This window comes from Urocitellus parryii, chromosome 16 (genome assembly GCF_045843805.1).
Source record: "Urocitellus parryii isolate mUroPar1 chromosome 16, mUroPar1.hap1, whole genome shotgun sequence".
Taxonomy (NCBI): domain Eukaryota; kingdom Metazoa; phylum Chordata; class Mammalia; order Rodentia; family Sciuridae; genus Urocitellus; species Urocitellus parryii.
In genome coordinates this window covers 17,435,046-17,460,753 of record NC_135546.1, presented here as the reverse complement: position 1 = coordinate 17,460,753, position 25,708 = coordinate 17,435,046, and the positions used below count along the sequence as shown (strand labels likewise).

Genomic DNA, 25,708 nt, shown 5'->3' with positions numbered 1-25,708 from the left:
TGATGTCAGACACATACTCATTACTTCAGATATCATCAACATGTTCCTCGGGACCCACTAACCCTCCATCTGACGCTGAAACAAATCTCATCAACATCATTTCATCAGCAAAAAGTCAGCGTGTTCCTAGCTCGTGTCGGACTTGTCTGGGAGGACAGTCTCTGATCCCAGCGACTTGACTGAGGCAGCAGGATCACCAGTTCCAGTCCAGACTGGGACATGTCAAAATCAATGAAAAAATACTTCACGGCCTGGGGACATCACTCCGTGATAGAGCACTTGCCTAGCCTGTGTGAAGCCCTGGGTTCTGGCAGCCACAGGAAGAGATGTCTGTTCAGAGCCAACAGGAAGTAAGTGGCCACTGGTGGCCCAAACCAAACCAAACCATAAATAACACTCGCTGGGTGGCTGAGGGGACATCTAGGTGGCCACAGGGGTCTCCCAGGGAGGTGCACCACGGGAGTGCTGGGCAGCACTGTGGCCAAAGGCTCTGTCAGCTCCAGGTGACCTGGGGGAATCTTTAACAGGTGACACCTACATCAGTGGGTCAGTGTAAGTGGCTCAGAGGTAGAGCGCTTGCCCAGCACGTGGGAGGCGCTGGGTTCCATCCTCAGCACCACATACAAATGAACAAAATGAAGGTCCATTGACAACTAAAAATTAATAAAAAAAGACTCCCAAAACCTTTTCAAGTGATTATACCCTCAAGAGTTTTTCTAAGTTAAATTAGATGTTATTCATGGACGACCCAGGTCATTTCTAAATGCAGCGACATCATCAGTACTCAACACAGGTTTAAGCTTATTTACCTTTGGTTTCTTAAATCTCATGTAGAAATAAAACACATTTGGATCCTCAGTAAGTATGTCCTGGGTATCACTGAAAAGACTCTCCTATGAGTAGACACACATTTTTAGGAATTACACAGTGTGTATTTATAAATCGGACTGGTTCAAACTGCTCACCTCCTAGGTTTTAACTAGAACTTATAGCGACTAAACTTAGAAATCCTACTTAATAGAATTAAAATTGCTAGCAATAAAAGAATTCTATATGCAAAGTGTACAAAGAAAGCAGGAAGTATTTTTCATGAAAAACCATTAAAAACAAAATGTATTTTGGTTGAAAGAGAATCATAAGAGTGAATAAAAAATTAGGTAAGATTGATGGGTTTTTAAAAAGGTCTTTATAAAATTATGAAAATCTCGAGTGGTCAGAGCCAACACTGATGGATTCATTTATAAGGTTTTATTAAAATTAACTTTTGTGCCGGCACCGTGGTGCACGCCCGTAATCCCAGTAGCTCAGGAGGCTGAGGCGGGAGGATTACAAATTCAAGGCCAGCCTCAACAACTTACCAAGGTCTTAAGCAACTTAGCAGGTCCCTGTTTCAAAATAAAAATAAAATAAAATAAAAGGGCTGTGGATGTGGCTCAGTGGTCAAGTGTCTCTGTTCAATCCCCAATACCAAAAAAATTCACTTTTTTTATCAACTATACACTGATCCCTGTGATCCTATTTCAATAAAGCATTTAAATTTTTGTTTTAACCACAAACTAACGTTTGAACACTTCAGAAGGCTTATTTGATATGCTAAAATCATGTGGGAAACATCATCCAATAAGAAATGATATTCAAATTTGAGTTCCATTTGTCAGGTTAGTAATGTACATTACAAAACTGCATGTTATCCGTCAAATTGTTGTTTGCCACAGAAATAACCAAAATTTCCAGTCATCCTTATTATTCAAACTCTCATCAGACCTTTATATCATGGTCATTTGAGGGTTTTTCTGTTAGTTTTTTTCAAGACAGTCTATGTTGCCAAGCTGGCCTCCAGCGGTTGGTCCTCTGCCTCAGCCTCCCGAGTAGCGAGGACCACCGTGCCCAGTTCTGAAGTCTTCTTGCTTTCGCTAAAACTTCTTTGCAAACAACATAACCCTAGAGTGTCATGTCTCTAAGAAGTTTCATGGAAAAGCTGCACAACTCTCATCAAACAGGCTTCTGATAACGTGAGACCCTCCAAATGGCGTGGACTGAAATTTCCAGAATCTTAATGGAAAAGCTGGACTCATAAAATCACAACATTGACATCAAGCAAAACAGGAATCAATGACACAGGACCCGGCTGATGACAGATGATGGTGTGGGACTGCTTGTTCGAAGCAGTGGTGAAGGCAAGGCCCATGTGGCAAAGAACTGAGGCCTCTGGCCTTCAGCCAGTGGGGAACACTGACCCTGGATCCAACGACCTACAAAGACAACCCACCGAATCCCACCCCCAAATCCCTTGGGTGATTCTGAATGGCCTGGCGAGCCGGAGTTGCCCACAAGGATGACCACTTCATCTGACCCGGCCAGGCAGGCCAGGGAGGCAGGGAGGCAGGGAGGCCCGGAGGCCAGAGAGGCCAAGGAGGCCAGAGGCTTTGGTTTCCTCTTTCCACGTGGGAGGGAGCATCCCCCACTCAGGGGCTACTGCGATGTCTGGAGGAAGACCAGGAGCTGGCTTTGAACTCACGGTAGAAAATTTTTAACACACTCAACCCGGTTTGTCAGGATCTTTAAAAGAGGAATTTCAACTGCAATTTCCCAAAATTCCTATTTCCTTATATCCAAAGTATGCCCAACTTGTGAAAAGAAGAGACACGCTCAGACGCAGGTAGGAATCACATTTCCTTTTAATTGAGCACTTCATTCACACCATGTCCTCTCTTGGCCACAGTTAGGTCCCGACGTGTCAAGAAGACCGCAGCGGACCAGAGTGAGAGCCAGTGTGAGCAGGCCGACCAGGGCTCCGGGCAGCACAACCAGCAAAAGGTTGGGAAGCCACATCCAAGTCTGCACCTTCTAACTGTGGGGAACCTCAACGCCAACACGGAAACCAAAATCCATCAGGAATGAAGTCCGTCCTCACGCACCCAAAGGCAGACAGACGGTTGGAGAAATCCAGCCCTGACCATCTGGCCTCTGCTACCAGGGATGGCTCCACGCCGGCATTTTTATAGAAAGAGGTTTTTTTTGGTTTTTATTTCATTTCCCAAAGAGGAGTAAGATCTACTAACAGGGACAGAATGGATCAGATCACATCAGCTCACTCACAGGGACATTCTGGGGTGGTGACCTGGGGCTGCTGAGAAGGTTCAGCACAGTGTGTGACAGTGGGAAAGCTCAGGGCAACGTGACAGAGCAGTCACCTACCTGGGACCCCATGTTGTCAGGGGGCCAGGTCACCCGGATCATCGACAGGAGTCATTTTGTACATTACAGTGCACACAGCAGGACAGGAAAGACACTTTCTGAGGGTGGGTGACTCAAAGGCTCTCTGCACAAGGTCCACGTCACCCTGCAGACAAAAAGCTGGAACCCGGGGCCTCAGGGCCTGCATTAGCTGGAGTCCACCCCGTCTTTGGTCACAGTGGCCTCGGGGGGAGCTGCTGGCTCTCCGAGTTCCGCTGCCTTCTCCTTCTCCTTCTCCTTCTCCTCCTCCTCCTCCTCGTCCTCCTGGGGATAGAGATCCGGGTACTTCTGCATGCATTCCTGCATGGCCCGGAACTGGTCCACACAGTCCGAGCCCTTGATGTCCTGTGTGCTATAGTGGAAGCAGGAGAAGGCCGATTTGAACTGTTCCCCACAGGGGCCGCTGGCCATGCCCCCCAGGCACGGGCAGTTCCAGTTAATGTCTCCGTTTGGCAGTATCAACCCTGCAACAGGAAGTCGACAGGAAGACGTGAGAGGTCCCCTAGGGTCTTAGAAAGTGCCATGTCAGCCACCCCCCAGGCCTGGCAGGCGCTCCCCTGGGCACCCACCTTTGGATCTGGATCAAGCCCAAATGCTTAGCACGAGTCCAGAGTTCCCTGGTTCAGCTGGACAGAGTGACCATGGATCCCTCTCCACGGGCAATGCTCATCTCTATTCTAAAACCTCCCAGCACAGGAGGCCACACTCCAAGAATTAAATATTGCAAACCGTTTCATCCAAAGGAGTGAGCACTTAGGTGGTGAATGAGGTCACTGGAAGGGCGGGGTGGTGCACACCTGTCATCCCAGCAACTGGGGAGGCTGAGGCAGGAGGATCACAAGGTCGAGGCCAGCCTCAGCAACTTAGTGGGGCCCTGAGCAATTTAGCAAGACCCTGTCTCAAAGTAACAGGAGCTGGGGATGTGGCTCCGTGGCAGAGCACCCCCTGGTCCTCTGGTACTAAGGACTGAACCCAGAAGCACTCAACAACTAAGCTACCTCCCCAGCCCTTTTGACACCATTTCTGGGTTTCACGGGCTCCAAGTCAGGACTGTGGCCAGAGCCCAGTGTGACCCCATCTCCCCATTTCTCCCCACTTCTCAGGGACCTGGGGGCTGAACAGGTACAAATGCTGCCCCCTGGAGGCTCAGTCTGGTAAGACACCTGCGCCCAGTCGTCCCTGAGAGCGAGTTTGGTGACATTAAGGATCGCAGCCAGGCCTGCAGATGCTCCTGTCCTTAGAGGGGGGCAGCAGGACAGGGCAGGGGCTCACAGCCGGGGGGACATGTTTAAACCCCCCCAGGAGAGCCCAGAAAGCCTGGCCCGTGGCCTCCCGAGTCTTCATGGATCAACAAAATCTGCTCAACTCGTTTGGAACTAAAGGCAGACACACAGCACTGGAGGTGACAGAGCTCCGACTCAAGTTATCCCTGTGGCTGTCCTCCCTCCTCAGGACACGGACACTCTGCGTGAGAGCTGTCCCTGCCACTGTCCCCGACAGGGTGCCACACAGACATCCTGAGCTTTAATCTGGGAAACGGAGTTTCCCGCCCAGCACTATCTACACTTGTGACAGCAAATGAACCCCTCCCACCAGGACGCCCCACTCCAGGGCCAGCTGCCAGCTCTTGGGTCCTTTGTCACCGATTCACACCACCAGTCGTGTCAGGGCTCAGTATGAACGTCAGAAAGGGTTTGGGCCTTTTATTGTTGTTATTTTCAGGAGTGGGTTTTGGTGGGCAAACTGGGCACTACTGACTGGTGAACTGGCTTAGTTTCCTCCAAGTCCAACACCCAAAGCCTTGGAGTGGACCCAGCTGGCACACGCCTGTCATCCCAGCAGCTGGGGAGGCTGAGGCAGGAGGATCACAAGTTGGAGGCCAGCCTCAGCAACAGTGAGGCCCTGAGCCCCTCAGTGAGACCCTGTCTCTAAATAAAATACAAAATAGGGCTGGGGACGGGGCTCGGTGGTCAAACACCCCTGGGCTCAATCCCTGGTACCAAAAAAAAAGAGTGACATCCTAGCATCCTAGGCCCAGTCATCCCTGTCCATGGCTCTGACGGGTGAGCTGGATCCTGCTGCTGGAAGCTGCCCTCTGTAAGTGACCCTTCCACGCCAGGTGCTTGCTGGAGCACTTCACAGGGGACAGCAGGGATTGCAGCAGCCTCACAGGACGATTCCCACAACGGCTTGCTGATAAGGGTGGCAGAGGTGGCAGAACGCAATCTGGTCACTCGACAGAGCACACAGATCCCCGTCACCCCTCTCTACCTACAACTGCTGGAATCCGACGTCCTCCCCTGAGACGTCATCCCCGTGGAGCGTCATCCCCGTGGAGCATCGGCCACCGAGGCCACAGCCACACCCCAGGAGGGCAGAGGCAGGACGCGCTGCCTGCAAGGCCGACCCGGAGGCGCCTGTGGGTGGCCGAAGGCCCCCATCACTCACCGTGTTCCTCGTATGGATCGTTGGGGTCATCGGCCACCAACTCTGCATTACTGGGAGTTTCGTGGTCTTCTTTGGTCACAAATATGATGCGATCTTTCCCTGGTGTTTGGACACAACAGGAGGAAAACGTCTCACTCAAGAGCAGCGACTGCACTGGGTGCCCCAAAGAGCCACTCAGACCCCCGCCGGGGACCTTCAACCTGGGGCGCATCACTCACTCTGGGCATGATCCAGCAGCCACTCGAACCAAGACCAGGAGCGCGACACAGTCCCACTGGGATGGGGGCGCAGGGAGACACACCCCACCTCGCAAATCCAGGGGACACAGGCCCCAGCCCAGGCAGATGTGACGGTGCCAGTCTCCAACAGTCACCAGCACAAGCCTCCCTGGCCACCAAGAAGGAGCGCAGCCCAGGACCCCCAGGAACCCAGACGGGACAGCGCCTGTGAACCCCAGGGCTCCGTCCAGTGTCCCCCAACCTCGGCCACGCCCCCACCCACCCTGCTGGCCCACAGCGCCAGAGAAGCCACCTGATGGGAAAGGGCACCTGAACCTGCCACCGAAGGCTGACACACGGTGGCCTGAGCCCACCAGGGTCAAGACGCTGTGGCCTATTTCCCAGCAAGTGCAGTGCTGGGGACAGGAGGGATCCAGAGGGCTGGAGTGTTGACGTCAGTGGCCAGCACGGGAGCCAGGCTTCGACCCTCATCCAGGGTCGCAGTCCCGGGCTGGCTCTGATGCTGGGGTCCCCAGGCCTCCAGCCAAGCCAGGGCCACCTCACACTGCGACCTTCTCCTAACGGAGGGCGGTGAGCACAGAGGGGACAGAGACAGCCAGCCTCCAGTGACCCTGACACAGCACAGCGTCACCAGCACCCGACCCACTGAGGACAGGGGAAATCCCAGGCCCAGAGGGAGGTGACAGCTCGAGATGACCAGGGGACACCCACTGTGACCCCAGCAGGGATGGCAGCCATTTCCCCTGTGCGTGGGAGCACCTTGTCCTCAGCACTGCCTGGTGGGTCATCCATGGCCCCACGGTCCCCGAGGGCAGGCCGGCTTGGTCCATTTCTGGTCCTGGGCGTCAGCTGGTCTCTCCACCCACCCCACCCTGAGAGGGGGACAGCAGCACCCTGTCCTGGTCGCGCACGGCCTGGCCTCGCTGAGTTTCTGTCCTGTCCTGGTCTTGTCTTGGGGGACAGGAGGGTCTTCAGGTGGGCTGGCTGGACCTGGCCAGACCAAGGTAGCTGCCAGTGAGGCCGGACGACCTCCAGCTTTATTCTAATCCATGAACACCCCCTGTTAACCTGGCCCCCTCATTCCTTTAGCCCTCTATCTGCAACCTCCTCCCACAGGGTGCAACACACGGGACGGTTGACTTCCCTCTTCTCCTACTTCACCCAGAATAAAAGTCTCCTTTGGCTGGAGCAGGGCACACACCTGTCACCCCAGCAGCTTGGGAGGCTGAGGCAGGAGGATCACAAGTTGGAGGCCAGCCTCAGCAACAGCGAGGCCCTCAGCAACTCAGGGAGACCCTGTCTCTAAATAAAGCCCAACACAGGGCTGGGGAGGGGGCTCGGTGGTCAAGGGCCCCTGAGTTTAATCCCTGGTACCAAAAAAAATAAAAATAAAAGCCCCCTTTGCTCCCCAACTGGTTCCCCAGTTCTGAAAGAGAAAAGGACCCCTCTCAGGCTTACAGACTGCTACAACTTGATGGGGCTGACCTGAAGCTCTGGGTAGAGACCAGCTCAGGCTCCCAGGGCTGAGGGCTCCAAAGTCCATCAGACCCTGTCCAGACACCACGGTCCCCTCCCCCAGCAGGCCCCGTTGTCCTGAGGGCTGACCATGGCCTGGCACCACAGGGCACTGCCTGCCGGGGCTCTGAAGCCCAACCCCCGTCCCTGCCGAGAATGCAGTGAAAAGCCTGCTGAGTGAACAAGGAGGATCCTTCTAGAAACTTCTAGAAAAAGTACAAGGCCAAATTTTGCAGCCCTACTGACTACCCAGCAGATCGCAGGACAGCTGGGCTGAGGGGACCCTCAGTGGGGCCACAGGAGGTACACAGCGCTTTAAAGGCCTCCTCCAGGCTGGCGTGGTGGTGCTCGCTGTCAACCCAGCTGCTTGGGAGGCAGAGGCGAGGTGGTGGCCAGGTGGTGGCCAGCCTCAGTAGCTCAGACCCCGTCATAAAACAGAATTTAAAAAAAATACAAAGTAGCTGGGGCCTCCTTCAGCCAGGCGTGGTGGCACAGGCCTGTGATCCCCGTGACCCAGGAGCCTCAGGACGGACAATCACAACTGGAGGCCAGCCTCAGCCTGAGCCACTCAGCAAGACCCCGTCTATAGGGCCAGGGCGTAGCTCAGCGGGACAGCACCCACCGGGGTCAATCCCAGTGCTGGGTGGGGGAATGCGTGTCCAGGGTACGTCCAGCAGTGCCCCTGGGCTGGGCCTGAGTCGGTCAGCCTCTGTGGGGACACGGGCCTGCCCAGCCTGCAGACAGGGGCTCTCTGGAGGGTGAAAGCCAGAGTCTGGTGACACGTGTATGAGGACAGTTCAGGGGACACAAGGACAGTCCACTGTGCTCTCCTCCCCACTCACACCTGCGCAGGGTCTCCAGGACCAGGTGAGCAGTACCCATGAGCCTCCCTGTGACACGGGCTGGGACCTGCACCCGCCTGGATTTTGTCCGCACAGGCCGTCTGGACCTCAACACCTCACCTGTCCTTCTGCCCTGGGGCCCGGGGACGATGTGAACCTGGCCAGGCCATGTCGGCACACCCGGTAACCCTGGCAACGGCCGCCTGCAGCCGTGCTGCACAGGAGAGCGGATGCACACTTTGCAGCTGGGCTCTGGCAATTTTGTTGACCAAGATCTGATGCAGAGGCCCAAAAGGTCCAGACCCGGGTCACGTTCTGGAAGCATCTGTGGAGTCTGCAGTGCATACACAGGCCCCAGAAGCCAGGCCTGGCTGAGTCAAGCTGCCTGGCATGTCCGTGCTTCTCAGGGGACAGGGACACACAGCGGGTGAGGGGTCACCAGCCCAGCACAATGCACGGAGGACCCCTGTCCCTCCCCAAGGGCGAGGCTCCCTGCGCACCCCTGACACCCCCTCGCTCAGAGGGGGGACAGCTGATCCCTGCAGGCCTGCACCCTATGCAAAGTGCTCCTCCTCCAGGACGTCCCCTGTCCGCCCACCAACAGGGGCAGAGCGTCTTCGCCCAGAGAGGCTCAGCTAGCACGTGCCCAGGCCCAGGGACAGCGCTCGCCCAGCAGTGCCAGGCCCAGGGACAGCGCTCGCCCAGCAGTGCCAGGCCCGAGGGGCAGCCTCAGCAGCAGCAAGAAGAGCACAACTAAAATGTGCTGCAAAGTCAGCCTGAGGATGGAGCTAGAGTCACAGATGGCCACTAGTCAGGTGACCAGCCAGGCCAGGGCTCCACGAGCTCTCCCGGCACCTCCCTGGAGAAATACAATATTCCAAGGCTCAAGTTCATTTCCAGGGTGAGAGGACCACACCGAACCAAAGAGGAATCCGAGGAATCCGTGACTCCAGGGCGTGGCTAAGCGACTCCAGGGAGTGGCTAAGCACGGGACACCCTGCAGGGCACAATGACATCGGCCATAAGGTGCTAGCTCTCAGGTTGGCGGGAGAAAAAAACGCTCAGAGATCAGAGGACAAAAAATAAGATGATTTTTGAAAATTTAGGATGGGGAAGTCACAAAGGGTCAAGGTCTCTTTTAATCCTTACCAGCTACCACCGGATTTCTCCACCACTTACCCAGGGGGCAGGTCAAGTTGAGTGGTCTCCCCCATGGGAGCTGATCTTACAGGACAAGGAGCCAGTCACAGGGGGAGGGAGGAAGGACAATAAACCCAGAGGGGAGAGCGGCCAGGCAGGGGGCAGAAGAGGCCGGAGGGACACGCAGCAAGTGGGAAAGGAAGGCTGTGGATAGGAAGGGGTTTAGATCATTTTCCTAAACCCCAGAATCAACGGATTTTTTAAAGGATCAAGAAAAACGTTAATCCCTAGTTGAGTTCTGATTCTCTCCACGGGTGTCTCAGGCACCCCCCAACCCCCTTCTCTGGCCCCGAGAATGTGCCTGGTGACCTCTCCGGAATGAATGGAGCCCAGCCTCTCCACCTCCCAGGCTGGACTCAGGACTGGAGGAGGGGGTTAGGTGGCAGCTGCGGTGACCACAGGGCCTTAGCATAGAGGGGGATGCTTCTGAGCCACCGGGTACAGGTGGAAACAGAGAGGAAGTGAGGGGCCAGGACACTCTGAGAAGGGCCCAAGGATATTTCCTCCCAGCAGAGAGGTCCACACCGCGCTCCGGGTTGAACAATGTGGTTCTGGAACCCGATCGCCAGGTCTGGGAGTCCTCCAGCTCTCTGGTTCTGCTCAAGCCACCTGTTTTAGTTTTACTGCTCCATAAAATCTGGGCGGTATAACAGAGCCTGAATGATCAAGGTCGCTGAGAGGTCAATGAGACCGGACGTATAAAGTGTAAATGGCGCCTGATATACAGCTGGAGCTCAATAAATGCTCCCACTGCTGCCACTACCCCAGCACTGCACGGTCTGGCCCACGAGGCAACTTTCCAGGACAGTTAAAAAAAAAAAAAAAAAAAAGCACGTGCAGCCCTGGCGCGATGGCAAGGAGGCTGGGGAGGCTGAGGCAGGAGGCCCGCGAGGTGGAGGCCAGCCTCGGCAATCTGTAGTGAGCAACTAAGCAGCTCAGGGCGACCCTGTCTCTAAATAAAATAGAAAAGGGGGCTGGGGTCGGGCTCAGGGGTGAGCACCCCCGGGTTCAGTCCCTGAACCGTGCCAACGGGACCACGTGGGTGCTCCCAGGGGACCCCCCACGTGCAGGCCCCTCTGGGGTCCGGGTTCGAGCGTCACCGTGACCTTGGGCCACCCCAAGTCCCCCCCGGGGCTCGACCTGGTCGACTTTACTCCGGGGCTGGACGACCCCGCCGCCCCCGAGGGTCCCACGGGGGCACATGCGCGTCGCCTCGGTGGCCCGCGCCGGGGCCTGCGGGGCCTGCACCGCCCGCGCGTCGCCCCCGGGCCTCCCGGGCGGTCTCCATGGCAGCGCGCCTCCTACCTTCCTGCCGGCAGTAGGCCATGGCGGCGGGCCTGGCTCCTCGGCCCCTCGCGAGCGGCGGCGGCGGCGGCTCCTACCCCTTCACGCCGTGACCTCGCTCTCCTCCTCGGGCAGGGCGGGCGGCTCTGAGGCCCGCGCGGACCCGCCCCCTCCAGGCCTGCCCGCAGCGCGCCGGCCTCCGCGCCTTCCCAGCCACAGCCCGGCCGCCTCAGCCAGGAACTACACTTCCCAGCAGGCCGCGCTCCCCCTCGGCAGCAGGAACTACATTTCCCAGAAAGCTTGCAGCGCGCAGGCGCACCGGTGAGGCACGGCGCGGGGCGAAACTTTTGTGGCGAAAGCGCCTGACCCTGGACTACAGTTTCCAGAAGGCCTTGCGGCGCGCAAGCGCAGGAAAGTTGGGTCCCCGCGGGGCGGTAACTCCGTAGCAAGTTCATCCCGATCCTGGACTCCGCGCGGGTGTCTTTTTCTGCAGCTCTGCCACCGGCGGGAGGCCACCAGATTCCGCGCTCCGGTGGTCATTCCAGCTGAGCCGAGCGAGGCGGCGGCCGAGAGCCGGCTCCTACCATGGCCGCGAATGTGAGTGTCTCCGGGCCGCCCGGCCACACCCAGGCTGCCCCATCCCCCGGGCCGCCGCAGGTCCCCTCCGCGATCGGACGCCCGCTGTCCCCCTGCACGCCGCTGGCGGCGCCCCCCGTGCAGCGCCTGCGGCTCCTGGGTCCGCGCTGCCCGGTCCGCAGTCCTCGGCCGACCCCATCCCCACTCGGGCCCCTCGGGAGGCCTCGCCCCCAAGCCCCGCTCCTGGACCTGGGTCCTGAGTGTCGTGGGATCTGGGAGCCAGGCGGGCCCTGGGGGCTAAGCCCGTCCATCGGGAGCGCGGGGAGGCCGGTCCCGCCGGTGGAGCTGTCCAGCGTGGGGACGGGGCCGTGCCCGCCGTCGGGGGTCCCCGCCGGCTGCAGGGGAGCTCGGCCTGGGGCGGGGCGCTGCCCCCTGTGCCCGTCCTCCTGCGCGCGATCGGGTAGGGACCGGGGTGACCGTGCCTCCGGCCCCCTCCTCCCCGAGCCCCGTCCTCCTGGGCACTTTCCCTCCATTGGGCGCGGGCAGCACCGCCCACGGGGTGCGGCGAGGAGCCTTGACTCACCGCGCTCCTCGGAGAAAGTGCTTGGAGCCAGGCTGGGAGCCCGCCAGCCCCAGACACGCCCTCCCCGGCCTGTTGGGCTCCCTTTCCAGGTCCCTCCTCTGTCCCCAAGCCTCTTAGCTGCCTCCCTCCCCTCCTGAGAGGCCAGGGCTTGTGTCACCCTCTGCCTGGGCACGCTCTGCCTGGTGTCCCGGGGAAGAGGGGTGTGGAAAGTCCCCGAGGTGGTCCACGAGGAGCAGGGCAGGGTGGCCTCCAAGCCACCTCCTGGTCACAGATGGGGAGTTTCCCTGGCAGAAGGCACCTGCCCAGGGTCTCTGGGCCAGCTTGGGGCTGCAGCATGGGAAGGTGTCAAAAGGGACAGCGGGGATCCAGAGACCTGGGTGGGCAGGAATCCAGACCCCTCCACTGCGCCTCCTGTCTCTGGGTCTGTCTCCTCCTGGGGTCCCTGACTGTGACATTGAGGGAGGGCTGATGGCCCTGGTGGGCAGAGAGCATCCTGAGTATGTTGGGATCTGACCCCCCCAGTGAACAGCATTGACCATCTGGGCACCCTCTGCTGCCCAGCCCTGTCAGCTCATCCAGTAGCTGGGGACACGTTTATGGGGCCACCAGGCCTCAGCAGGTGAGGGAGAGACCTGAAGACAGCAAGGTGGAGCAGGCAGGCCACTGAATTCCACCTGACAGCTGTCCTGTGATGAGTACATTCTTTCCATCAAGTGAGCAAACAGGATCAGAGAGGCAGAGCAACTTACCTGGGGTTGTTCAGCAATTGATTGGCAAAGCTGGAATTCTTTTTTTTTCCTAATATATTTTAAATATACTAAATATATATTTTAATGGAGCAAAGGGAAAATATGTGTGTAAGTTCCAAGCTATTTGACAAAGAGATTGTAAAAAATGTGTATATATATATATATATATATATATATATTTTTTTTTTTTTTTTTTTTTTTTTTTTGGTACCAGGGACTGAACCCAGAGGTGCTTAACCACTAAGCCACACCCCCAGCCCTTTTGATTTTTTTTTTTTTTTTTTTTTTTGAGACAGGGTCTTGCTAAGTCACTGAGGCTGGCCTCAACTTTATGATCCTCCTGCCTCGGCCTCCTGAGTGGCTGGGATGACAGGCATGCAGCACCATGTGGGGCTAGAAATGCATTTTTAATTAAATTCAGTAACGAGGAGCTGGGCTTTTGGAGGGGCATGCTGGTTCCTCTGGGGTCTGAAGAGGGGTAGATAGCCCCAACAACACTAGGAGGTCAAGTGAGAGAGGGTGGCCCGGGGCTGGAGTCCACCTTGCCCTGGGGTACCCAGGCAGGCTCCCTGGAGGAGGGGGATCTTGGAGGCAGACCCTGGGGATCTGGGGGAGCAGCATCAGGGATGTGGAGGCTGGGAGTGGTTCTGGGGAGCAGCTGGGGCTGGCTGTGGGGAGAGGAGGGGCCGGGCATGTCTGGGCAGGATCCAGGCTCCCACCCCAGGGCCAGGGGATCAGGCCTTGCCCAGCCCATCACAGCACAGGGTCTGGGTGGGTTCCCACTCCGTCACCCAGGCCAGGGTCCTTGGCCAAATGATCTGCACCCTCGTGCCCTCCGTCTTCACTGGTTATGGGGGTAAGAGTCCATGTGCAGGACGGGGTGACAGCCCCAGGGCACAGTGTCAGTGGCTCGGTGCCCTGGCGAGGTACCCATCTGGGCGTTAGCTGGCAGGAGTGTTATCAGATGTCCCCATAAGTCACACAGCGCCACCTCCCAAGCTACAGGTGAGCCGACGGACTGGCTCCTGGGCCCCTCAGACCCCAGGATCTCTGTCCCCACCCACTGAGGCTCACTGAAGAGCTCTGCGGCTTTACTATATATGATCAAACTCACTCGCCATTACATTCATGCTCAATAAACACATTTTAAGTAGCAGGTTCCAGTGTATCTTTAAAGGCTGATTTGCATTCTGCTGTCTTTTCTGGTTTTCCCTTCAGTACTCCAACACAGGCAGCAGGAGGGAACACGTCAAGGTCACCTCTGAGCCCCAGCCAGGCTTCCTGGAGCGGCTGAGCGAGACTTCGGGGGGCATGTTCGTGGGGCTCATCACCTTCCTCCTCTCTTTCTACTTAATTTTCACCAATGAGGTACAATGGCTCGTGTCCCCGTGGATACAGCGAATCAGGGAACAGGGACTATAAATCCAGAGGCTGCATTTGGCAATAAAGGACCTCGGTTTTTATAAAAGAGAGAGAAGAATACTGAACAAATCCAAATTCATTTTGTGGTGACCTACCTCCCCCTGGTGTAGGCACGACTCCTGAAAAGCCTGCTTCAGGCATGGCTGGATCCAGGCGTTCGTGCGGGGTCACCCGACTCTGCGTTCCTTCAGCCCTTCCCTGTGTTTCTGGGCTGTGGCATCTCTCTTGGGCAAGGCCCTCCTTTGGCAGGCAGAGGTGGCTCAGCAGTTCCAGTTTCACGTCCAAGTAGCTCAGAGATCCCAGAGAAAGAAAAAAACAAAAAAAGGAACCAAGTGTTTCTACAGCAATTCTGCAGAAGTTGCAGAAGGATCGCTCAGAGTCCGGGTTTGGGTGTCAGGCCTCTGAGCCAGTGCCTGAGGCCAGGGTCAGAAAGGCCTGTGGGGACCGCAGGGACCAGGAGAGGACGGGGCGGAGAAAGGGGAGGGGAGTCCAGGCAGACAGGGAGGCCACTGAGCCCACGGGAGGCCGAGAGCCGGGGCTGAAGGGAACCCGCGGGTGGCGGGAGAGGGGAGCCTGGGCGCACAGGGCCTGGCCCAGTCCCGCGGCCTCCGTCCCAGCAGGGAAGTGGGTCGCCCTGAGGTGACGTCCCCTGCTGTCCCCTGCAGGGCCGGGCGCTGAAGACGGCCACCTCGCTGGCGGAGGGGCTGTCCCTCGTGGTGTCCCCCGAGAGCATCCACGTGGTGGCCCCTGAGAACGAGGGGAGGCTGGTGCACATCGTGGGGGCCCTGCGCACATCCAAGGTAGGACCTGCCGCAGACTCAGCGGTGGGCCCTGGGGGGTGACAGACACGGGGTGACCCCCAGCGCCACCTCTCGGCCGCCGTGCGCACTCCTGGCATGGGACTGGGCTGACCGCTTGGCACAGTGCCTGGCGCGTGGTAGGAAGGTCACACACAGGTGCTCTCGCGGTGACTGTCCGCATGGAACGCAACGACTCTGGTTGTCAGAGCTCTGCTGACATATGTCTAATTTCTTTTCGTACTGGGGATTGAACCCAGGTCACATAACCACTAAGCCCCCCCAGCCCTTTCTATTTGGAGACAGGGCCTCCCTAAGTGGCTGAGGCTGGCCTCGACCTTGCCATCCTCCTGCCTCAGCCTCCAGAGTCACTGGGGTTACAGACGTGCACCGCCCACCGCAGCTGGGCTGTTATTTGAGTGTTGGCGTGACACAGTGGGGCCTGCAGCCTGACCTTGGGCATTAAGGGTTAAGGACTGGGGACACCCAGGCACGGAGGTGCAAGCCCTGCAGTTTGGGAGGCTGAGGGAGGGGGATCGTGAACTCGAAGCCAGCTAATTCAGCCACTTAGCAAGGCTCTCAGCCACTCACTGAGACCCTGTCTCTAAATAAAAAAAAACACAGAATAGGCTGGGGAGGGGGCTCAGTGGCTGAGTGCCCCCAAGTTCAACCCCTGGTGTCCCCCCCAAAATATCCAAGAGTTAAGAACTGGACAGGCAGCTCCACTTGACGCCCCCACCTGTCCCTGTTTTCCACCTCCTCCCAGCCCACCTCCCCGAGCCAGGGTTTCAGGGGGATGTGAGGGTCACCTGTATTTTTCTGGTCCCTTGACTCTCTTCTGAAGCTCTTGTCTGATCCCAACTACGGGGTCCACCTTCCGGCCGTGAAACTGCGCAGACACGTGGAGATGTACCAGTGGGTGGAGACGGAGGAGTCCAGGTGAGGAGCCCGGCAAAGGAGGTGCAGGCACCTAGACAACGTGCAGCGGCTTTTGTTTTTTAGGGGTGCCAGGGATTCAACCCAGGGCCCTCAACCCGTGAGCCCCCTCCCCAACCCTATTTTGCATTTTATTTAGAGACAGGGTCTCCCTGAGTTGCTTAGGGCCTCACTTTTGCTGAGGCTGGCCTCCAACTGGCGATCCTCCTGCCTCGGCCTCCAGAGCGGCTGGGATGACAGGCGTGGGCCACTGCGCCCAGCAGGCCTCTCATTTTGAACCCTCTGAAATTCAAAGTATAGACTCTTCTACCAGAAAAATATCAGATTATCCCAAAGTTAAAAGCCGCTGATCTTTCATTTGGGGATGGCCAACACCCGCAGCAGAGTAGCTCCAAAGTGAAAGGGGGACTGAGCAGCTCCCTCCCAGGGACATCCCGGGGAGCACACGTTGGGGATGTTCCTGGATCCAGGTCTCCAACGATGCTGGCACCGTGTGGCCCCCGTTCCAGCCTCTGTGCCCACTTTCCCTTCCTGGGGTCCACCTGGCCCCATGGTAGCAGAGGTCACCTTCCCGCTGACAGCCTGTCGGGAGTCCAGGGCGTGATGGCACCGGCCAGCTGGGCTCAGTCCCCCTGAGCGACTGCGCAGCTGGGTGTGAGGGGACGGTGGCCTGCGGGCCCTGCCCAGGGCTGTCCTGACCAGAGACTGCGGCCATCCAGGGGGCAGCTGGCCCTGTGCCCCGAGCAGGCCTGGCTCTGGCTGGGACCCACCAACCCTCTCCTTCCCTTGGGGACTGTGGCCCTGTGGCCCTGGGGGTGCCCGGATCCTGGGGGGCCCCGGGTGACCGGGCTGTGGTGGCCCCTGTGCTTGTGTGCAGGGAGTACACGGAGGACGGGCAGACGAAGACGGAGACGAGGTACTCCTACAGTGAGTACCGCCCGGCCACCAAGGGCCCTGCTGGCCGCATCCTCCGTCCACTGTCCCCAGCCCGTGGCAGGGCGGGACCCGTGGGTGGAGCTGGGGACAGGCACAGCACTGAGCCCAGGAGTCCTCCCCTCTGGGGGCGCCAGGACTGTCCCCTGGCCTCTGGTGTCACGGGCTCAGGGTCCGCTGGCCTCGGCCGTCGAGGCCATGGGTACAGCTGAGCTGTCCCCTGTCCCTGAGCAGACACCGAGTGGCGGTCAGAAGTCGTCAGCAGCAGGAACTTCGACCGAGAGATCGGCCACAAGAACCCCAGGTGAGCAGCCGGGGCCTGCCCGCCTCAGTCTCCCCGTCTGAGCAGTGGGAGCGGGCCTTCTGCCCCGGGGTCGAAGAGGACGTGGGGCAAGTTAGGGACCAGGGCACCCACGAGTCACCCTCTAGAGGCCTGACCAAAGGGCGGGAAGGGACGGGCGTGGACAGACCAGGGGAGGACCCTGTTGCCGGCCACCTCTGGAGGACCGTCAGGAAGGGCCTCCGGGGCAGAGGCTGGTGACCTGGTGTCCACAGAGGGGGGTCAGCTCAGCCGCACAGGGCGGTGAGCCCACGTGTCCCTCGAGTGCCACCAGGGCCTGGGCCGTGGGCCACCATGGGCAGGGCTATGCCAGGAAGAGGGCGGGAAGGGGTCACTGAGGGGTGCGAGTCCAGGGGAGCCCCCACCACGGCTCAGAGGGCCACCAGAGGTCTGGGGACAGGGACAGAGCGAGGGGGCAGGAGCCCTGGGGACGGCAGAGGAAGACGTGTGTCCTGCCTGGTCTCTGGACTCGCAGGAGCCCCTGGGTGGGACCTGCCAAGCCCAGGCCACCTAGGGACCCACGCAGCTGCCCTCCTGGTCCCTGTCACCAAGTCCCTGTCCCCACAGCGCGATGGCAGTGGAGTCCTTCACGGCGACGGCCCCTTTTGTCCAGATCGGCAGGTTCTTCCTCTCGGCCGGTAAGTCCCAGCCCTGGTGACCGGCCGGTGCCAGCCCAGGCCCTGTCCTGCCCTCGTGGCCCCCCAGGGCCAGCAGTCCCTGGCCCCCGGCCCTCGGGGGTGGAGGCCAGAGGACAGGCGGGTCCCCAGGAGGTGGGGACTCCACGCAGCCCCGCCCCCACCCAGCCAGGCCCCAGGACACCAGGTTGGTCCAGGGAACAGCCCCAGCTCCCTGTCCCCTCCTGGGCCACTCCTGGCCTGTCACATGCTCCCTCCGGGACTCCAGAGAGGAGCTCCCAGGGGATGAGGCCGCGCCACGGGCCACAGTGACCCCGAGACACCCCCATGGGCCTAACCCAGGAGGGGACGAGATGGGCGGGGTCCAGTGTCCAAGGGAGGGGAGGCCCAGTGACAGGGCTTGGCCTCCCGCCCCGTCCACCATGTGGCTCAGCTGCTGCGCAGTGGGAAGGGCCGGGCCACTCTCGGAGCAGGGGACACTGGCCCGGCAGGGAGAGGGGACGGAGCAGCCCTCCTGGGGGGGGGGTGACACAGGCCACCAGGAAGCTCTGGAAGAGCCCTAGTCAGGAAGGGGCCTCCTGGGGGAGAGGCCAGGTGTGAGGCCGCCGAGGTGAGGCTGGGTGGTGGTGCTCGGAGGGCTTGGGCACCCTGGGAGGGACATCAGGGTGGCAGGTGGCAGGTCCCCAGCGGTGCCCGGTTGCTGAGCGCGGGGCCTCTCTGTCAGGCCTCATCGACAAGATCGACAACTTCAAGCCCCTGAGCCTGGCCAAGCTGGAGGACCCCCACGTGGACATCGTGCGCCGCGGCGACTTTTTCTACCACAGTGAAAACCCCAAGTACCCGGAGGTACGGGGCAGCCTGGGGTGGGGACCGCGGAGACCTGCCGCAGAGGGCTCGCTCTGTTGACCCACAGCTGCGCGTGGCCAGATAGAGTCAGAGGGGACAGGGCCTCGAGGGGACAGCCCAGCCCGGGCACAGGTGGAGGGGGGGACCCGCCAGACAATGAAGGAGCCGAGGCCCAGCCCCATGGCCACTTGCTGACGCCCTCCCGTCTGCCCCCAGGTTGGAGACCTGCGCGTCTTCTTTTCCTACGCGGGACTGAGCAGCGACGACCCCGACCTGGGCCCGGCTCACGTGGTAACCTGGCCTCCCCGGGGGTGGACTCTGAGTCAGGGCGTCAGGGCCTCCCCAGGCGCAGACCCCGGGAGAATGTGGTGACCGCTTTGTCCCCTCCCCCTGGGGACGCACGCGCTCACCCACACGAAGTCCCAGGCTTGGCTTCTGAATTCCATGCCTCCCTGCCACCATCCCCAGACCCCAGGCCAAGAAATGCACGTCTAGGCCGGGTGGTGGCCCACGCCTGTCATCCTAGCCGCTCAGGAGGCTGAGGCAGGAGGATCGAGAGTTGGAGGCCAGCCTCAGCAACACGGAGGCCCTAAGCAAGTCATTGAGACCCTGTCTCTAAATAAAACACTGGGCTGGGGACAGGGCTCAGGGGTCGAGGGCCCCTGAGGTCAACCCCTGGTACTAAAAACAGACAAAAGAAAGAAACGTCACCTTGGATGGTGGCCTCATGGTGTCTAAGGAGAACCGCTCAGTCACAGGTGGCTTCCCCGTCTGTGGCCTTGGTTCCTGGCCCTGGGTGTGCACTCAGGGACTCCATCCTGGCTGGCCCAGGAAGGTGGCAGGAAGGACCTCTGGGACCCAGGTGGCCAGGGAGAAGGGGAAGCCACGTGACCTCGATGTGGCCTGGCTGCAGTGTGGCTCAGCTGGGGCCCCGTGGCAGCCAGTCCTCCCCTGAGCTCTTGGTCCAGGACGTGCCCAGCCCTGCTCCGCCCGTCACCTGCCTCTGGCCCAGGGTCCTCCTTGGAGCTCTGAGTGAAGCAGCTCAGCCAGAGCCCGGGGGCGGGACAGCCCAGGGGGAGTCCCAAGGGACAGACACGCCCAGGTCCCCCCACTCACTCCCTGGCCGCCACGGAGTCCCAGGGAGAGAAAGTGTGGCGGGCAGTGGGGGTCCTCACCTTGTGCCCAGGGGCCTCTGACGCTCATTTCTTGGACTAGGTCACTGTGATTGCCAGGCAGCGAGGTGACCAGCTCGTCCCGTACTCCACCAAGTCCGGGGACACCCTGCTGCTGCTGCATCATGGAGACTTCTCGGCAGAGGTGAGTGGCCGCTGCCCCCTGCGTGGAGGGGGAACAGGTGTGTCGGCCCTTCCTCCCTCCCAGGGGCTGTTCCAGAAACTTCCCCTGCTAGCGATCGTAGCCACTGCAATGCAGCAAGAAAAAGAAATAAAAGAACAAACACCCAGACGGACGGATAAAAAGCCACGCGGTGCTACAGGGGTCGAGAGCTGCTTGGACACCTGGGCTCCTACGCGGAGACCAGTCTGCAGCCACCGAGGGCTCCCAAGGAGTGACATTTGTGCAGAGGCCACATAAAGAGGGGGTATCAGCCCTGGAGGAATCGGGCCGTTCAGGGGCTGGGATAGGAAAGGGCCCCTCAGCAGGGCGCACTAGGAACAGGGGGCAGAGGCCACGCTGAGGTGCCCTGGAGGCCATCAGGAGGGCAATGGAGGGGTTTGAGCTGGAGTATCCGGGCCTGGTGAGTGGGGGCAAGTGCCCTGGAACAGTCCCCACGGCCATCGGCATCCCTCTCCCCATCTGCACCAGGGAGGTCATGCAGGAGGAAGGTGCAGGGGGTACTCAGCCCCAGAAGTCACCCCTCTAGACAGGAGTCACCGTGTGTCAGCTCCGCTGAGGTGGTGGACACTGGGACTCTGGCGGGGACGCACACTTGCCTTAAATCAGGGGCCAGAGGGGGCGAGGGCAGGAGCAGGCCACAGGGACCAGCTGTGACCCTCTGTTCCTGGGCCCTTGGCTCCGTCTGTCCCTCGTCCCCGTCACCCTCCTGCACGGTGGTGCCTGGCCAGGACCTGGGGAGTCAGGCTCTCCTGCAGGAGCCCGGGAGTGGCTTCAGGGCGGGGCGCCCCTCCCAGCCTGGCACCCGTGAGTCACCCTGGGGACTTGCTATAACTAGGAGCCTGGTCCAGGCCCTGTTCTCCCCCCTGGCCACAGGCCCAGTCCCAGGCTTCCTTGGGCAGCGTCCCAGGTCCCAGGCTGCCTGCAGGGAGGAGGGTGGGGCGTGTGAGTGACTTGGGCCCACGGGGAAGGCCCTGGCCCAGGAGGGTGCGCGGCCTCCACGCCCTGGGCCTCCTGCCTCTACCCCCACGCGGGGTCTCTGCCGAGTGGGAGAAAGGCCCTGAGCCAAGGACACCCCAGGGCACTGAGAACAGGCCCAGAAGGCAGGAGGCTGGGACAGGAAGGGCAGGGGACCAGCCGTGTGGGCCCCGGGAGCCACTCACCTGCCCCGGGCTCAGTGCACAGCCCGCGGGGCCCGGGGCTTGTGAGTGGCTCATCCTGCACCGTCTGTCTCCCCTGTGAGAGGGGACAAGTGTCCCTGCCTCCCTGGTCACCTGGAGGACCAAGCAGTGCTCTCCTGACTCGTGGGAGACAGTGACGGCCACGTGGGGTGGGAACAGGGTCAACAGACAGGGCCTCCCTGAGCGGCTGAGGGCCTCGCTGTTGCTGAGGCTGGCTCTGAACTCGCCATCCTCCTGCCTCAGCCTCCAGAGCCCTGCGATGACAGGTGTGCCACCACACCTGGCGTGACAGATGTCATTGTGCAGTGAATGTCACCTACTAGATTGTGACAGGGCCTGGCAGAGATCTGGGGCTCGGGGAAGGCTCTGGGGAAGTGGCATTTAAGCCAGGACGAGAAGGATGTGGATGGCCGGGCAGAGCCACCCGCCTGGACCCAGGCCCGGAGGTGACAGGACACTGACCTGGTCTTGGTGGGACCTCAGCAGGTCAAGGTCATGGTGGGTGAGGGAGCAGGAGCCCCAGAGGTGGAGCAGGTGGGGGGAGCAGGCCGCCGTGCCCGCCAGGGCCCAGCTCCAGGGTGGGTGGGTGGGTGGTGGTCCCCGCTGCTGAGGTGCGGATGACAGAGTCGGGGTGCAGGCTGCGGGGCCCGAGCCCCTGTGTCACCAGGCCACGGGCAGAGGTGCTGGGCAGCCAGCGGAGGGGCCGAGGCTGCGGCCTTATGTGGGCGCCTAGAGGTGGAGGCCAAGAGGCGGAGGGAGGCCCTGGGCAGAGCCTGGCCCATGGAGGCCACCCAGGGGGCCAGGAGAGGGTCAGGGAGGCCCTGAGACCCCAAAGGTGCATCCTGAGATGCAGGGAGAAGGGAAGGAGGGGAGGGTCCCCGAAGCCAGGAGCCGTGTCCCAGGGCTGGTGGACGCCACAGGCTGAGCAGCGCCCAGTGCCTGTCACGCTGTCCGTCACCACACACATGAGGGTGGCAAGAGACACCGGAAAGGTCCCTCAGTGTCACTCCAGAGATGGCCCACCGAGGCTCTGTGCCGAGACGGGCTTATGCCTTCCAGAACCTTCTCTCCACTGTGCCAGGTTGACGGGGGCTCCAGAGCTCCCGAGCCTCAGGTCCACCCGTGGCCCCTGCCCTGCCCACTGGCTGGCTGGTGACATCCCCCTGTCCTGTCCACAGGAGGCCTTCCGCAGGGAGCAGAAGAGCAACTCGATGAGGACGTGGGGGCTGCGGGCGGCCGGCTGGATGGCCATGTTCACGGGCCTCAGCCTCATGACGCGCATCCTCTACACCCTGGGTAGGTGCCACCCCTCAGGCCACCCCTGCCTGTCCCTCCTGGGGCAGAGTCCAGGCCTGGGCCATGTCTGTCCCCTGCTGTCCTGGAGTGGACGAGAAGTCACGAGTGAGCAGCGTGGTGACCGTGGGGCCACCTCCCAGGGGCTGCTCTGGCTTCTGAGACGGCAGGTCTGGCCCCACCGTGTCCCCGTGTCCTTCGCTCCCCCCTGGGACAGCCCTGTGAGGAGGCCGGCCTCCCGAGTGAGCTGACCAGCCTGTCTGGGGTCAGAGCTGGGGGCGCGTCTGGGCTTGGGCCGCTGGTTAGGGAGACAGGGACCTGACCCCAGTGTGTCCCTGCCCAGGCTCCTCTGGCCCCCACAGGAGCCCTTCCCCGCCGGCTCTGGCTGGGGACCTCCTCCCTGGTCCCAGACAGCAAAACCGAGGCCCGAGAGGGGAGGCCGAGTCCTCGAGGCGCCGTGGACAGCTGACCTGGGTCCAGGAGACCCGGATCTGTCCTGGGCACGACAGGGAGAGCTCAGGGCCCAAGCAGCCGCCATCGGGGCCAGGAGTCAGGACGCACCCGTCCCCCGGGCCTGCCTGCTGCCCCTCTCCGGATCTAGCTGCCCACGGTCCTGGTGACCCACAGGCGGGAGCAGGAGGCCCGCACCCCTCCTGCCCTCAGTGACTCACCTCCTACTGGGCAGCTCAGCTGGGGTCCTGTCCCCTCCAGGGTCAGCGCAGTGGTGACCTGGGCCTGGGCAGTGGAAGTAGACATCGTGGTCCTGAGTCTGCAGGGAGCAGGGGGATGTCTGCCCGTTGGCCTCAGGTGGTCACAGTGTAGAGTCCAGGTTACAGAGTTGACCGCATCGAGTTTCCTGGTGCTGGGCAGAGCGGGTGGCTCACAGGGGAGGCCTGCCACCCAGCTCAGGGCCCCAGTCCCCTGCCACCCAGCTCAGGGCCCAGGGCCAGGCTGCCGCGCGCCCACACTGACTGTCCCTCCCCGCAGTGGACTGGTTTCCTGTCCTCCGGGACCTGGTCAACATCGGCCTCAAAGCTTTCGCCTTCTGCGTGGCCACCTCGCTGACCCTGCTGACCGTGGCCGCCGGCTGGCTCTTCTACCGGCCCCTCTGGGCCCTCCTCATCAGCTGCCTGGCCCTGGTGCCCATCCTCGTCGCCCGCACCCGGGTGCCAGCCAAGAAACTGGAGTGAGGAGGCCCTGCCCGGCCGACACCCGCGTGGGCTCGGGCCCGGGTCCCCTCACTCTGCCTGGCGCCACCCACGCTGCGGGCTCCACTCCCCTGTCCTCGCCTCAGGGCCCAGGGGCCGCGTGCGTGTGGCACTTGGGGTCCTTCTGTGCACCTGTCCCCACCCCTTGCCTTGCCAGTCTGTCGCTTTGGTGGGCAGAAGCAGCTCAGGGACAGTGACCCCGCGAGCCCTGTCCGGCTTCCTTCCCCCTCCCCTTCCCCTGGGCCTGAGTGGCCGTCCAGGTCTCGAGTTTGGTTTCAGTCACCTGATCTGTCCCCTCGCGACGATGTGGAGCAGCTCCACAGAGACCTGGTGACACAGAGCTCGGCCTGGTCATTGTCCTCTCTCATCCCTGAGAACAAGGGCCACGGCCCCGTCACACCCCTGACCCCAAAGGCACCCTTTACTGCTAGGCTGCACTGGTGACCCGGGTGACGACGAGGCCCCGGGAAGTGGGTGCGTCCCAAACCAGGTCTGCAGACAGGACTCCGCTTGGAACTTCAGCAAAAACCACCAGAGACGTCCAGGGGACAATGGCCGCTGTTGGGACTTCCGTGTATTCTGTGCCCAGACCTGCCACCATCCAACGTAGGTCTTCCTCTGTTACTCCCCTCCTTCCTGTGTCCCCTCCTGTCCCAACAAGGAGGTGTCTAAGATTTTTTAAAAACTCCTGAACGATCAACCTTTTGGACTGTTACAGAGAACACCCTGGACTCTGTCAGATGAGGTTGATTCAGAGCAAGAAGGGTGTTAAATTGGGGGAGGGCACCACGGGACATTGGGGACCTTTTAGATGCTTCTGAAATCAGTGTTCAAAACTGCGCTGCCTGGTGCAGGGGGACGCGCCTGTCATCCCAGCGGCTCTGGAGGCTGAGGCAGGAGGATGGAGACTTGGAGGCCAGCCTCAGCAACAGCGAGGCCCTGAGCCACTCAGCGAGACCCTGTCTCTCAATAAAATGCAAAATAGGGCTGGAGACGGGGCTCCGTGGTCAAGGGCCCCTGAGATCAATCCCTGGTCCCAAAAAAGAAAAGAAATTAGTGTTTTTAGCAAAAGAGTTTGTTCTCCCTCTGCGAGGACCTAGGAGGCTCAGCAGGTGGAAGGCAGCATTCCTTTTCTGAAAATCCTGGCATCACAAACCACCTGTTCCCCTGGAGCTGGTCTTGAAATTTGAAGTCACTCATGAAAAGGTGGGAAGCCTCGTAGTAACAGGGCTCCTCCACCGCGACCCCAGGACACCCGCCTCGGCCTCCGCTGCTGTCCCTGGGGGTGTGTCACTTCTGGGCACCCTGTGCCTGCTGGGCTTGGCTCTGCTCCTCCGACTCACCCCACTGGATCCACGTGACCTCAGAGTGTCCCTGTACGCTGTGTGTCACGACCTTCGCATCTTAACAGCCTTCGTCCGTCTCCATCTTGGTCACAGTGACAGCTGCTCGGTCCTTGCTGGGGGTGGTTGTCTGCATCAGAATGTCCAGGGGGGATCGGGGTCAGGACTCCTGACCCCAGTGTCTGTCCTTGTTCTGAGCTACCCGGGCTGTCGATTGGGGACCCATGGTAAAGACAGAGGTGGCACCAGAGGTGACGTGTCTGCATTTACAACTGAGACAGGTCACTTCCACTTAGTCCATGGGCCGACCCCCTCCGTGGACCCTGGAGGATGCCAAGGCCAGACGCCTGTGGGCATCTTGGGGGTCTGCCTTGTGCCATTTCTTTCTCGTGAGTTTTAACGGTCGGCTTTAGGATGGATCCTAAATAGCAAAACAATGTTAAAATAATCGGGAAGCTTTGGAAAAACACCACGGAATTCGTATTATCTTTGTATTTTCGATAAAATTTGTGAAATAAATGTCTGGATCTTTTGCTGTGACCCTATTTTGGGTTTTGAAGTTGGTGGCTCCTTTTCAGTGGTGGTTACTTGGCGTTTGTTCAACAATCCAACCACCAGGTTTCGCTGAGCAGTGTGGATTTCTAGAAATCCGTTCCAGGTGGCTCTGAGTGGCTGAACTGGTCTCAGGTCTTTTAAAAAGAGCGACTCAAGATGCCCAGCACTGTCACCCACCTGCTCTGTCTTGACC

General features: G+C 60.3%; 2 protein-coding genes across 2 annotated transcripts; one reads left to right on the top strand and one right to left on the bottom strand.

Moving 5' to 3' along the window:
* Window positions 1–2,483: 2,483 nt before the first annotated feature.
* Chchd4 (coiled-coil-helix-coiled-coil-helix domain containing 4) lies at window positions 2,484–10,989 on the bottom strand. The gene is made up of 3 exons (XM_026383033.2): window positions 10,787–10,989; window positions 5,686–5,784; window positions 2,484–3,701 (listed from the first exon to the last, which is right to left on the bottom strand). The coding sequence occupies exons 1-3, from the start codon at window positions 10,806–10,808 to the stop codon at window positions 3,385–3,387; spliced, it is 438 nt and encodes a 145-aa protein (XP_026238818.2). The 5' UTR covers window positions 10,809–10,989; the 3' UTR covers window positions 2,484–3,384.
* A 190-nt stretch (window positions 10,990–11,179) lies between these two features.
* Window positions 11,180–25,500, top strand: Tmem43 (transmembrane protein 43). The gene is made up of 12 exons (XM_026383019.2): window positions 11,180–11,362; window positions 13,892–14,041; window positions 14,761–14,895; window positions 15,737–15,831; window positions 16,706–16,755; window positions 16,996–17,065; window positions 17,669–17,739; window positions 18,461–18,582; window positions 18,799–18,873; window positions 19,798–19,899; window positions 22,295–22,412; window positions 23,397–25,500. The coding sequence occupies exons 1-12, from the start codon at window positions 11,351–11,353 to the stop codon at window positions 23,597–23,599; spliced, it is 1,203 nt and encodes a 400-aa protein (XP_026238804.1). The 5' UTR covers window positions 11,180–11,350; the 3' UTR covers window positions 23,600–25,500.
* Window positions 25,501–25,708: the final 208 nt, after the last annotated feature.

Bases quoted from the DNA above. Each gene is read 5' to 3' on its own strand.
- Tmem43 (XM_026383019.2), top strand. The intron at 14,042-14,760 runs GTACAATGGCTC...TGTCCCCTGCAG, and splicing joins ACTTAATTTTCACCAATGAG to GGCCGGGCGCTGAAGACGGC. The intron at 17,066-17,668 runs GTGAGCAGCCGG...CTGTCCCCACAG, and splicing joins ATCGGCCACAAGAACCCCAG to CGCGATGGCAGTGGAGTCCT.
- Chchd4 (XM_026383033.2), bottom strand. From the start codon at position 10,808: ATGGCCTACTGCCGGCAGGAAG. The intron at 5,785-10,786 runs GTAGGAGGCGCG...TCCAAACACCAG, and splicing joins GGCCTACTGCCGGCAGGAAG to GGAAAGATCGCATCATATTT. The intron at 3,702-5,685 runs GTGAGTGATGGG...TTCCTGTTGCAG, and splicing joins CGATCCATACGAGGAACACG to GGTTGATACTGCCAAACGGA.